The 13,998-nt window shown below is 45.7% G+C and overlaps 1 protein-coding gene across 1 annotated transcript in view; it reads right to left on the minus strand.

Moving 5' to 3' along the window:
- Positions 1 to 984: 984 nt before the first annotated feature.
- Positions 985 to 13,998, minus strand: part of ADCK2 (aarF domain containing kinase 2) — a 38,168-nt gene continuing 25,154 nt past the window's right edge. The window contains exons 6-8 of the mRNA XM_068278264.1: positions 5,751 to 5,879; positions 4,552 to 4,605; positions 985 to 2,558 (exon numbers count right to left, since the gene is read on the minus strand). Coding sequence (XP_068134365.1) covers positions 2,418 to 2,558; positions 4,552 to 4,605; positions 5,751 to 5,879 — 324 coding nt within the window. The 3' untranslated portion in view covers positions 985 to 2,417. The remainder of the gene's footprint in view (positions 2,559 to 4,551; positions 4,606 to 5,750; positions 5,880 to 13,998) is intronic.

The following is a 13,998-nucleotide window of genomic DNA, read 5'->3' on the forward strand; positions in this document are numbered from 1 at the left end:
CACCGGGAAAACTGAGAGAAATGCACCCTGTGTGTTTTTAGAGAGAAGAGCCTGTCTAATTCCCCCTCTTCTGCAAGTAATCATAAGTGTAATTTCATTTCTCAGCTGTGTCAGCACAGACAATTCGGCAGTCTGTGGCAGATACAACTAATATGTAAACACAGGATGTTAACCATATGTTTTCTTCCATGAAGAAGACACACTGCAGATTTATGCAGGATATGTATCAGCTGTAACAAAGAAATGTTTTCCTTTAAAGGTTATTATGCTGTTGCTTATCTTTTAGAGCACAGAGGAAGTTCTGAATTCAGGTTTGCTCTGAAAACTCTGTGTGCAGAGTGGGGTAGAGAGGGACGTTTGGGCACACAGGTGGGTTAAAGGGAACCAGAGACGATGCACCCTTGTGTATTTTACCACATATATCAGTAAGAACATTAGAGAAAACACTTACCATGCTCTCTGTTTCATCCTCACTGCTAAGTGTCTGTTATCAGCTGTGATAAAAATCCCGGACTGAGCATTCAGTCTGGCTTTGCAGGGAATAATTATAGCTGAGTCATTATAGCAGAGCCACAAGGGGGCAGGCTTGGGCTTGAAAAGACACCAGAGAAGACAGACTCAGCTATAATCATTCCGTAGCAAAGCTAGACTGAGTGCTCAGTCGGGGATTCTTATCAGAGGTGATAACAGTCAGATTAAACAGGGAACAATGAAACAAAGAGCAGATTAGGTGTTTACTGTCATGTTCCCACTGATTTATAAGGTAAAATACAAGAGGGTGCTTCATCTCTGGTTCTCTTTAAGGTGGAACTGGATGCATGAAGTGGGTTTATCTTTTGCCCATACACGCCCAAACTTATCGGCAACTTATGGTCACCAGCTTCACGATAAACCAATTGTATTTACAAGATACAAAGTTGTGTTTTGTTTTCCCACAAAGACACTATTTATCACATGAAAAAATTTATTTTTTATATTCACACATGAAAAGCATTTTGTATTTGTGCACACAGAGACAGGAAATGCATTTACCCAGTCAGTGGACAAGATACAATCATAAGATCGCTTACACAAAAATCCCTGCTTTCACTGGCGGCCGTGTTCAGTGCAAGTGTGCTGAAATAAAGGATTGCATTGATCAACTTGTTGCATTGTAGTTACATAGACCACTGGAGAATTCGCTATCTAGCAGATCTGGCCTGATGTTATTAAAATGGCCACGGAAGCCTCTAGGCATAGGCAGTACAGGCCATTGCCTGGTGTGCCATTGGTCCTGGGGGGCGCCATGTTGCAGGATTAAGCCCCGCCCCAAATTAAGCCTTACCCCCAGACTAAGCCCCACCCCATGGGTGTTCTATTACTTGCTTCTGCTGCATCTACTTAGCGTAAGTTGCAGGCAGCTGCCACCTCTGTGCCCTGTGCATCCTTCTTTCCCCCTTTGTGCCTCCTTCTGACCTTCTTGCAGAGGCGCCTGGCACCAGGCCAACCAGGAGGTCACGAATGCTGTGCGGGGGGGAGGCATGGGGGACAGCGGCCTCCCCCCAGCCAGATGTTGTGTCCCCAGGTAGTGAACAGGCCTAGATGCCGCACTAGTTCACTGGCCACAGCCCATAAGCTCACTTCTGCAGCCTGCGGAGTCTGTGGGTTCTGGGAGGCAGAGCTGGGCTACGGTAAAATGGCGTCCGAAGCCCTGCACTGGAGACTATTTGTGTTTCCATTTCAGATCTTGGGGTGCAATTTTCCTGTAGCCCTGCTCTGCCTGTCAGCGTGGGAGTTTTGCAGCCAGAGTTGGAGCAGGAAGATCATCTGGGGAGCTGCTGTGCGCTGGAGGGAGGTCGGGAGAGGAGTCATCTGCAGGTGAGTAAATGTTTTTTTTTTCTTATAGGTGCAGGCAGGTATCAGGGCTATTAGGGGAAATAATGGGAAAGAGGGGGGGGAGGAGCCCTGCCTATGTGTATTTTCTGGTGAAACGCTGCCCACATTGCATATTTTCTAGTGAAACGCTGACGCATTTGCATGTATTTTCTGGTGAAACGCTGCTGCAATAAGTGTAATTTTTGGTCGGGAATCGCGGGAGTGTACAGAGATTTTACAGCGCTAATCGCAGTAAAATCACTTGCGCAAAACTTTGTAGTGAGAACGGGCCCTCAAGCGGAGGCTGGCGACACAAAATTGTCAAGTGATAGATTCATGAATTGTTTCAGATAACAAAAATGTAGGATGCGTGTGCAGTTCAGCGATAAGTAAGGAGCCCGGGAATATTTCATTTTGTTGAGTTCTGTGGTCTCCACCTATGTTGGTGTGTTCAAAGTGTCTAACAAGCAGTTAGCGCCCCAACTGGCATAGTTATGCAGAATACCACAGAGATTTGAAGTCTGTAAGCAGGAGGCTGCCATAGCTTCTTGTGGACTTGTTGGCTATAGAAGAGAAGCAGCAGTCTTCACCAGCAGGGGGCGAGCAGCCTCCATAATGTCAATCTCTGGATCCAGTGACCGTCCAAGTCCTTCCAAGACTAAAATGGCAAACACTATAGAGGCAAAATTACTCTCCAGCTTCACCTGAAAATACAGAATCCTAGTCAGTGATATACATGGTAAATACTGATAAATCTGTTATCACAATGATGTCACAGTAACAATAATGGCATGCGTTATGCAACAATCATTTAAAGAGGAACTCCAGTGAAAATAATGTAATAAAAAAAGAGCTTCATTTTTACAATAATTATGTATAAATAATTTAGTCAGTGTTTTCCCATTGTAAAATCTTTCCTCTCCCTGATTTACATGGTGACATTTTTACTGCTGGCAGGTGATGTTAGTGGAAGGAGATGCTGTTTGCTTTTTTAGCAGTTGGACCTAGCTGTAAACAGCTGTTATTTCCCACAATGCAACAAGGCTCCCACAGTGTGATGTCAGCACTGTGTTCCTGACATCATACTGTGGGAGGGGTTCACCACAATATCAGCCATACAGAGCCCACTGATGATCAGTTTGTGAAAAGGAAAAGATTTCTCATGGGAAAGGGGGTATCAGCTACTGATTGGAATGAAGTTCTTGGTCACGGTTTCTCTTTAAAGGACAACCTGACCTGAATGCTACTTGTGGAAATAAACTCATATCTTTCTTCTCCTTTCTTTCGTCAGTGGTCCTGTTCCACCCCGGCATCCATTCGAAAACCGGTATGTCCTCTCCAAAATGGTGAAGACCCCGGAGGAACTTTCTGATCAGCAATCCCTCTTAGACATGTCTGCGCGTCTCAACTAATGCTTGTGATCTGACTAGAGGTGCTCAGGCTCATTTTTCATTACTTGTAAGGCACTTTTATTGGCCTGAGGAAGCGGGCCAGCCAATGCGAAACGTGTTGTGTGCTTGAACAACTAAACATTTATCCAATAAATGTGGTTGGTTCTTCCGAAGAGGTAAGGCACATTACCTCTTAGCTACAAGGTATAGCAATTGCATAGTATATGTCTGGGGCGCCTCCATTGGTGTTTTTGAGATGCTTGTGATCTGAGCTGAGAGGCACAGGGAGACTCTTGCAAGCTCAGCAGCGCACATGGTAGGCGTGGAAGAGGCCGGCAATGGGAGAGAGGTTAACCACTGAAGACTGCCTCTTCCTGTTCCTAAGTATGACTTTCAGGGAATGTCAAAGTTTTAAACAGGGTATTATGGAAACCAGGCGGAGCGGAGTGGAGATATGCAAGCACACTGAGGTATGTACCTTTCTTACCAACATTCCTCTGTGCTAATTTTATAACATTATATCCGGGTCAGGTATCCTTTAACTTCTTCAGCACCATAGGCTTACACCCCCTTAGTGACCAGGATATTTTTTTACAATTTAGGCCACTGCAGCTTTAAGGCCTCGCTGCAGGGCCGTACATCTCAGCACACCAGTGATTACCCCCCCTTTTCTGCCCACCAACAGAGCTTTCTGTTGGTGGGCTCTGATCCCTGCCACCCAGTTTGTTTATTTTTTTATTTGTCCTTTTCTTTAAAATAAACTTGACCATTTTTTTTTAATTCTTTTTATTTCAGCTCCTCCCTCCCCCCGTCAGCCAATCACAGCGATCGGCTGTCATAGGCATCAGCCTAGGACAGGCGATCGCTTCTGTGCCTCCCAGGGGGACAGCCATGTCACACAGCTGTCCCCCATACAGCGCTACCGTAGATCGCAGCGCTGTACCATGTAAATAGATGGCGCTTTCGCCATCTAACAGTCTCCTAGTAGCAATCGCCGCTGGGAGACTGATGACGGAGCGGAGTTCCGTCATTCAAGCGGAGATGCGTGCGCATCGGCCCATGTGATCTCCTGCAAAACCCCGCCCCAGGACTTGACGCCAATTGGCGGCCGCCGCGTTCACAGCAATTGGCGTGACGCGGTCGTTAGGAAGTTAAGAAGGTTGGCACAGGTCACATGATCACTATTCAGGAGGGAAGAAATATTTAGAAACTGTTTATTCACTGAAAAGGGAAAATTGAGTCTAGGTTTATGTGACAAGGATCAGGAAAGACACAGAAGACAATGAAATGGATGGGAGCACCTTACCCTGTACGTCATCAACAACCGGAACACCTGAGATAACAGAATGGCGACCTGCAACTGAGAAACATCACAAGAAGATGTGAGTTTCATAATACAATAATTCACATACTAATATATAATGAGACATGGACATAGCAGTACTCATCATTGTTGCCACTACCTTAACCTCCTGAGCGTTACGCCGCTCAGGAGGTTTCCCAGCCTCAGAGTCCCCCAGTATAAATGTAACAGATCACACGCTTGTAAAAGCTTTAGCTAGCAGCATGCAAGCAGCTGTGCAATGACCGGGGATTCTTCCTGTGTGGCAATCGCTGTGTCTCATATCTATGACGCCATCTAGTGGTATCCTGAGACACAGCTCTATCATCCTTGAGGCACATCTGGCTATGGGGAGGAGGGCTGACTTGTACTGGGGGCACATCATGCTACTGGGGAGAGGGCTTATATGCGAGTCAATCACTTTTTCCTGGTTTCTGAGGGAAAAGTGGGTAACTCGGCTTTCATGCGGGTTGGCTTATATGCGACTATAATCCATATGCACATGCCATAATAAGCAGTATGAAATGAACAAATGGACCTAAAAACCCAGAGCCTAGGACCTGCATGTAAGTTGACACGCCTATGATAGTGGAGCAATCCCTAAAGTGGCATCCAGGCTACTGAACAAAGTGCAGAGTACAGATGATTACTAAAGACCAGAACACTGCTGCGTCGTCCCCACGTGCTCCTTCACGCGTTACGCCGCCACCCCGCTTCTCCAGAAGTTAAAGAAAACATTCACAAAGAATTTTGTGAGACATTATATGCATGCGTGAGTATGGTCTGCACCTCTGCAGTCAGGGCCGGTTCTCTGATGAAGCAAGGTGAAACATTTGCATCAGGCGCAGAGATCGCAGGGGCAGAATGTGCTGTATTTACACTAACAGCATGCAGTCAGAGTAGGAGGAGAAGTGAGAGGAGAGCGAGGTGAAGAGGTCATCATTGGGGAAAAGCAGCTTGTTGTGCTGTGTGAGGAGGGCAGGCACCCTAACTCTGGAATATGTCCCAGGTACACTGGGATGTCTGGTCCTTGTAAATATAGGTACCTGTGGCTGCAGTAGCGGAACAACAATGACCTAGACCTGTCAGCTAGAATGTGATTGGTTGCTACAGGTAACGCCTCCTCCCTCGTGCCAGCTATGTAGAATCTTGCGAGTTCTCACCTTCCCCAGAGACACTGTATTCCTCCGGGCTTCATTCACTAGCATCGCCATCTGAGACTTAAAGGCTTCCACGTCTGAACACTGATTGGCTCTGGCGTGATGAAGGATCAGCTCAGCCACTGTCTCCCCCTATAAAAAACACAGACCAAAAAAGGACATTTAAAAAAAAACCAAGTAGATCTATAAACACCTTTAACCACTTGCATACCTGCTGTCTCTGGCCTCTTAAGGACCAGAGACTGCTGGTACCAAAAGATGGCTCCTATCGACAAATCGCCACACGGACCCGCCGCCCTGGCCGTTCACTCCTAACCCTGTGATCAATGTGAGCCAATGAGATTACTGTGAGCCTGTCTCATTTGCTCACATTGATCACATGGTTAGGAGCCAATGAAATAGTCTCCTGACCGGTTCACAGTAGAGATGCGAAGTTCGGATCTTTTCAATGATCCGGATGATTCGAATCGGATCATTGAAAAGATCCGGATCTTTGATCCGAATCTCTGATCATTTTACAAGGGAAGCATTCGGGGGGTGAAATGACTAGCAGGACAGGAGAAGTGGAGGGGGTGGACACACAGAGAGGGGAAGAAGATGGACAGAGGGCAGGGAGTGGACAGAGAAGGGAGGAGCAGAGAGCAGAAATGTTTGCACACAATACCCACATGCTGCAATCATATACTTTACATATATTTCACCTGTATGCTCATCTGTACACCTTGAATGGAAACGTCGCAGTGAAAGAAAGCATTCCCCAAAGTATTCCCAGAAGTGAAGTGCAGCTGTTTAGAGCCGAGTGCAGGAGGATCATATTGCCTTTCAAGCACAGTGCCTGCAAAGTTACTGAGCTGTGCTGAGCTGAGCCAAAAGCTTCCAATGTGTTCACTGTGCACAACTACGGAACAGACAGCCTGTAATGGGCAGCACATTGCAGCCAGTACGTGTGCTCTACACATATCTGGCAGTGGCACCCATGTCCCCTCTCTCTCATCTACCTGTCCCTGTGCAAGCCTGGCTCCCATCCAACAGAGCGATCCATCTCTGCTCTGCTTCCAGGACCCCGCTGCCCGCTGAGAGGGGGCGTGTTGCTCCTGACCACGCCCCTTTTGCGATCCGAATCACTCATTTTGATGATTCGGATGATTCGACTCACAAAAGAGATTCGGATCACAGATCCGAATCGTTCATGATCCGGACAACACTAGTTCACAGAGCTCTGCCATCATAGCACGGCAGAGAAAGAGGCCTGTGGCAATATGTGAGCAGCGGTACTAGTGGGTCTGTGCGTGGTAATTAAAATCTACGTCCTGCCAGGAATAAGCAGCCACAAACAGGGAGTAGATTTCAATAACCGCGGTCCGTAAGCGGTTAATCTAAGTACTTATTTCTTAAAAATGAATATGTATATTTACTGTACAATAAATAAGAGCAGGTGCACATTACAAATATAGATAGAAAATGTGTGATTGTACTATGACAGAAGAAATAAACTCTGCCTAATCCAGCACAATTTAAAGTGTAGCAGAGATCAAAAGAACTAAAGAATCGATACTTACCCGGGGCTTCCTCCAACCCCATTAGCTCGTCTGAGTCCCTCATCATTATCCCGCCGTCTGCTGTTCAGCTGCGATTAACCCCGGCAACAGGCTCAGTCGGTCCAGTCTGGGTCTTCTGCGCAGGCGTGGACCTCCCACACCTGCACAGTAGACCCAGACTGACGCGACTGAGCCAGTTACCGGGGCTGATCGCGGCTGAATGGCAGATCGTGGGAGGACAAAGTGGGACTCAGACAAGCTTATGGGGCCGGAGGAAGCCCCAAGTAAGTATTGATTCTTTAGCTCTTTTGATCTCTGGTTTACTTTAAGTTTCCCTTAATTCCCTGTACACCAATCAGATTTAGTCTTATTGCAGAGTACTGTCCGTCTAACATGTCTGCAGGCACTGGAAACTCACTTACAAGAAAGGAGAGCAGAATGATGATCTCAGCATTGTTAATGCTAGTTTAATATTCAGCAGGCTGCAGGTGATGCAGTAACCAAGCTGTTTCCCTTAAAGTGAACCAGAGACGAAGCACCCTCATGTATTTTACCATATAGATCAGTGGGAACATTAGAGAAAACACCTACCATGCTTTCTGTTTCATTCTGCACTGCACAGCTTGTTTCTTATCAGACCTGATAAAATCCCCGACTGAGCATTCAGTCTGGCTTTGCTATAATGACTCAGCTATAATGATTCCTGAGCAGAGCCAGCAGGGGGTAGGCTTGGACTTGAAAAGACATGAGAGAACACAGACTGAGCTATAAATATTCCTGAGCAAAGCCAGACTGAATGCTCAGTCTGGGATTTTATCAGGGCTGATTAGAAGCAAGCTGTGCAGTGCAGAATGAAACAGAAAGCAAGGTAGGCGTTTTCTCTAATGTTCCCACTGATATATATGGTAAAATACATGAGGATGCTTCGTCTCTGGTTCCCTTTAAAGAACCCCAAAGTTACTAAAACAAACATACATAATTGTCCACATGATGTGATGAAACTTATGTGGTTTGGCTTCACCTGCATGCCCCCCCCCCCCCCCCAGGTACTTGCTCCTAATCCAATTGAAAGCCAGTCGTCCAAAAGTTGAAGGTGTCCTCCTCCTTCAGCATATGCTCTGTCCTCCATGCTTCTCCACACTCTGACATTTGATGTTTGTTTTAGTATCTGTGGGGTCTTTCATAAACAGACAAAATTTATAGCACTGGCTGTGAAGCTGCATATAGCTCACCTTTGGTTGCAACCAAATTTTAGATATATACAAATTCTAGACAGAATTAACTACATTGCAATGCGAACAGATAAACGCTAAAGTATCCAAAAAGTACGATCATTTCGTGAGAGTATGGCAACCTTGGATGGTCAAGGCATGCTCTAGGGGGGTAGCAAAATCATAAGAGAGGATAACTAAGGGTACAACTTTCTCTGTAGCCCACACGTAACTCTATATTACCACCTTTATCACCTTTTTAATGTCTTTAAAGGCAATGACCACAGGCACCCGACAAACAGCCGTCTAATATAGACGGAATCCACCCTTGTACCGTTAATGAACCCTAAGGCACTCACATTCCCCTTATTGGGGAAGAGTGCACCTCACTATAGCTCCTTGGTCTATGACTATGTAGGAGCTATTCCCAATTACGCGACAATATGCATAATGTTTTATAGTCCACTATGTTAATGTTTTTTCTCTCTCCAACAAGTTCTAAATTGTTAAAACGTTTTAATCTTATGACAGCAAACTACACTTTTGTATGTCAACAACGCAATAAGAACTATTTATTGTCAATGCAATTTTTGTGAACCCTGTTGAAGCTACAGTCAATAAAAGTTTATTGAAACTAGTATCTGTGGGGTCACTTCAGGCGACCTTAAAGTAAACCTGTACTAGATACTTACCTAGGTAGAAGGAAGCCTCTAGATAGTCCAGAGGCTTACCATGTCCCCCTTGACCACACCGCCACTGGCCAAAGCCCTATGACAGTTCAGAGAGTGTAAGCATGGGAACAGCGGGGACGAATAAGGGCGATGCAGAGGTTCCCTCTACTTCTATTTTTTTTTTGTCCCCAGGCCACTTCAGGTACACTTTAAAGTGTAGCAGAATACAGCAATTCCCTCACCCTTGGCACTGCAGTGTATCATTTTTGCGACTCTTCAGGTGATTAATGTACACACTCCTATCACTTGACATATTCAGCTGCAAGCATGTGCAGGAGGGGGCGGGCTCTGGGTGCCCAAGCATCACTCCCCTTTTTAAATATACATAAAAAGGCCCCTTTTGCTATGAAAAGGAAGCCCCCTGTCATGATAAGCTCCACCCACTGCACCTGTAGTAAGCTCCTCCCCATCTGGGACACTGGTACCTGCAATAAAACACCCGCATGACACTCGATACCCACCCATAGCCAGAACCCACATGACACCCTGTACCAGCACCAAGAACCCACATGGCACCCAGCATCTGCATTCAGCACCCACATGACAACCAATACCCCCTAGCCTGAAACGAGAAGGAGGGAACGTGTGGCCACTGGGGAAAGTGCAACTGACTCCACACCATTAAATGCAGCCAGTGTTTTTGTGGCTGAATGTGTGTGTCAAGCGGAGGGGCTCGGGGGATGGTTTGGGACAGCTGGAGGTGGGGGGGGGGGGGCTTGAAGGTCACATGTCACTGCAGGGCAAGGGGGTTGGGGGGGAGGGGAAGGTTCCCCACCACTTGTAGGTACCACTGAGCATTTAAGGGGGGGGGGGGGGCGAGGCCCCTTTTTTTAAATTTAGGCACCCGCCACTTAAAGTGGATCCGAGATGAAAAACTAACTATAAAGGCTGCCATACACTGGTCGATTGCCACCAGATCGACCAGCAGATAGATCCCTCTGTGATCGAATCTGATCAAAGAGGGATCTATTGGCTGCCTACACTGCTGTTAAGCTTGGAGGTGTATTCCCCTCAGTCAGCATACAACGCATGAGCTGACGTGGAGGAGGTACACACACCAGCACAAGGAATCAGGATATCCCCAGTGTAGTGGAGGGGAGGACTGACTCCAATAGGAGATTGTGGCGCACAGAGCCGGTGCAGATCCGACAGCCACAAACAATACTTTCACGATAACGTCTCAGCGCAAGGTAGCGCTGAGCGCATAAACCAGAACTGAGGAGATCAGGACAGGTAGACAGAATGAACGCTTGCTAGCTAGCCGCTACTTAGTGACAGCAAGCGTCCACAACAAGACAGACTGGAATGAGGCAGCCAATGCGTTGCAGCGATGGCGTGCCTCACAAAGACAGGACAGGATAGTCAGGAAATAGCAGGATCAAGATAGATGAACGTAACAAAGACAAATATACAATAAGTATGTTTTCCTAGCGTATTACAATTACAGCTATCAATGAAACTATTTGTAACGTCTGACTAACATATGTATATATCGGCAATGAACCGATATATGACATAAGCAGGAACACTGACTAGGACTGGAGTAATACAGGGAACAGGACTCAGAAGGATTCGCTATCTCTTCGCAGAGATGAACGCAATCCACAAACGGTAACAGAACAGGATTCAGAAGGATTCGTTATCTCTTCGCAGAGATGAACGCAATCCACAAACAGAACCAGGAGCAGGATACTAACTCAGCACGGGTGATCACGATACGCGCAACCTACCAAAACGTGCTGGAAGGCTGACTAACTGAACACAGGATATAAACAGTTCGTGTACGTATATATCAGCGTACGTATATATCAGCGACACTGATGTATCAACGTAACACGAATACAAGAAAAATAACAAAATGTGCAAGTATGCGTATATATTGGCGATGAACCAATATATGACACAAGACAAGCAGAGTAAACAACTTCTAGAACAAGAGCAGAACTAGGAGGACTCGCTGACCCCTTCGCAGGAGTCAGCGCAGTCCACACGGACTAGGAACGAGGTGGGGCACGAGCAGAGTAACAGACAGAATCTGAGACTATGGTAGCCCATGAAGCATTGCAGGAAGCAGTTCTTTATACTGAGGTCATCCAATGGGAGCAGACCTGCAGATTCCCACACAAGTGAATGGTAATTAATCACAGGCTGACAGCAGGAAAAGGCAGACAATGATATGCAGCCTGCAGGAAAGGGATTGCCACCCCATTGCAGCAGACAATGTTTGTTTACACAAAAGCATATTAAACTGTCATTAACTTCAGAGCGACTGCAGATAGAGTCAGCAACTAGTTTGAGTGCAAACCAAACTATGCAAGCAAATGCATGTAATGACATCAAAAACGGCTTGTCTTCAGTCAAACTGCAGCCAACAATACATGCTGCAGACATGATCATAACAACTGCAAACAGATTTTGAATCGATTTCACTATGAAACCGATTCACAATCTGGGAAGCTGCCGCCGCCATCCCTTGCATACATTACCTGATCTGCTCTGGGCTCCAGCTTCACTTTACTTCCTGTCTGGGAAAGTTTAAACAGTAGAGGGCGCTCTACTGTTTAAACTTCCCCCGATAGGAAGTAAGTGAAGCCAGCCGGAGCCCAGCGCGGAGAAGGGACAGCGGGGACATGCGCCAGCGGAACAGGTAATGTATTGCCGCTAGCGTCGGTCGTCGGACATTCGAACGCCGCTATCGATGCACTCCCAACCCGCCGTCGATTGAAATTTTCCACGCGGACAGATCGACGGGATCGATTGTTTTCGGGCGGAAATTGGACGAACGGTCAGCGTTTGCGCATCGATTTCGCAGCAGATTTGATCACAGTGATTGAATCTGCTGTCTATCTGCGGTAAATCGGGCAAGTGCATGGGCACCTTTAGAAGAAAATTGTCTATATAGGTTATCTAAAGTTTATACAGCATATCTATCTGCAAACAGCTTTAACAGTGTATGAATATTTATTCCTGTGATACAATGAGGGCAGCCATGTTCTGTTTGTCACATTGTTACAGGCTGAGGGCTGGATATGCTATCAGCTTGCCTGTGTGTAAATTCAGTCCCTCTCCTCCTCCCCTCTGCCTCTGAAATCTCTGGCTAGTAACCTCCTCCTCCTCCTGCCCAGACTGAGCTCCCATAAGCCCCTGCTACAGTGCCAAGGCACTGTGAAAAGCTGTGGGTGTGGCTTGTTTAGTTTATAGGGAATTAGAGAATTAAAACAAAACAAGAGTATTTGGCTTGAGGAATGCCCTATAAACAATATGAAAGGAACACAATTATGCAATGAGTAAAAGTTTATCTCGGATCCACTTTAAGGACCCTCTGCACGGCCCTGTTCTGCTGTATACACAGTGGAAAGGTCTCTCTACAGATCTACAGAACACAAGTTGGTTAGAAACTACATTCAAATTTGTCAGTGGAGTTCTACTTTAAAGTAAATTCATCAAAAGTAAAATAAGGAGGCTTCTAATGCTGATGGTCTTCTAGAGATGCTAATACTCTGATTATAATGCTGATCCGCTGGCTACAATACTTTCTAATACACACACCTGGCACAAGCATGTGGATTAGGTTTTACGACACCCTTAATCTGTATAATTGAGCCAGATGAGTGACCCAGAAACTATTACAGCCAGAGGATCAGCATGATAGCAGGTAAAAGGCATCTTCAAAAGAATGTGGCAGAAATGGAGGGCTCCATGTTAGGGCGGGTTTCCACTAGTATAAAACAAGCAATATCAAAATCAATATTTCGGAGCCACGTATGGCTGCAATTGCTGCTGGATGCACATCACGCTTGTGAGTGCAAAGAGGAACTCCGACTCCCTACTGGGCATTTCCTATTAACCCTGAAGCGACAGATTGTTGCCTTGAGCAACATGTGCCTTGATAAAGGGGCCATATGTGGATACGAAATGGTGGCTTTTATATTGCAATAAAGAACGTTTATGGAAGTGCTAGCTTGTTTATACTTTGATGTTCAACGAGGGGTGTCAGCCCCTTTTTTCAGCCACAGCACTCCCTACACCAACTTAAAGAGACACTGAAGCGAAAAAAAATATATGATATAATGAATTGGTTGTGTACTATGAATAATTACTAGAAGATTAGCAGCAAAGAAAATATTCTCATACTTTTATTTTTAGGTATATAGTGTTTTTCCTAACATTGCATCATTCTATAATATGTGCAGATTACACAACACTCAGCATTCAAAATGATTCTTTCAGAGCAGTCTGTGAACTAATGACCTCTCCTCTGGCAGAGAAAAAGTAAACAGTTCAATTACAGTTGAGATAATAAAAGTCAGATAACAGCCCTCTCCACGACTAAGTTAGTCGGAGAGCTTAATAGATTTTTTGCATAGAGATAACAACTGGAGTTTCTCAACTCTTCCTGTACTGGAAACAATTAGACTGATGTATCTGATCTTAATGTTTTTTTTCTTAGCTGTACTACACATACAAATCATAATATCATCATTTTTTTTCGCTTCAGTATCTCTATAAGTTGAATCCTTTAGTGATTGCAAGACAAAAACTTTTCTTATGCTGGGTACACACAGTGTGTTCCCGCACTCGATGCCCCACTTGATTCCCGGCCACTCGATTATTTCCGAGCATTTCCGATCGCGTTTCAATAATTGTTTCGATGATTCTCATGCAAAGTATGCCAAATCGACTTAACGATCCAGCGAAACGCGAATCGGACATGTCGGAAATAATCGAGGGGCCCGGGAATCAATGGGAATTGAGCGGGGAATCAAGTGTG

The sequence above is a fragment of the Hyperolius riggenbachi genome, chromosome 3 (assembly GCF_040937935.1).
Source record: "Hyperolius riggenbachi isolate aHypRig1 chromosome 3, aHypRig1.pri, whole genome shotgun sequence".
Classification (NCBI taxonomy): Eukaryota; Metazoa; Chordata; class Amphibia; order Anura; family Hyperoliidae; genus Hyperolius; species Hyperolius riggenbachi.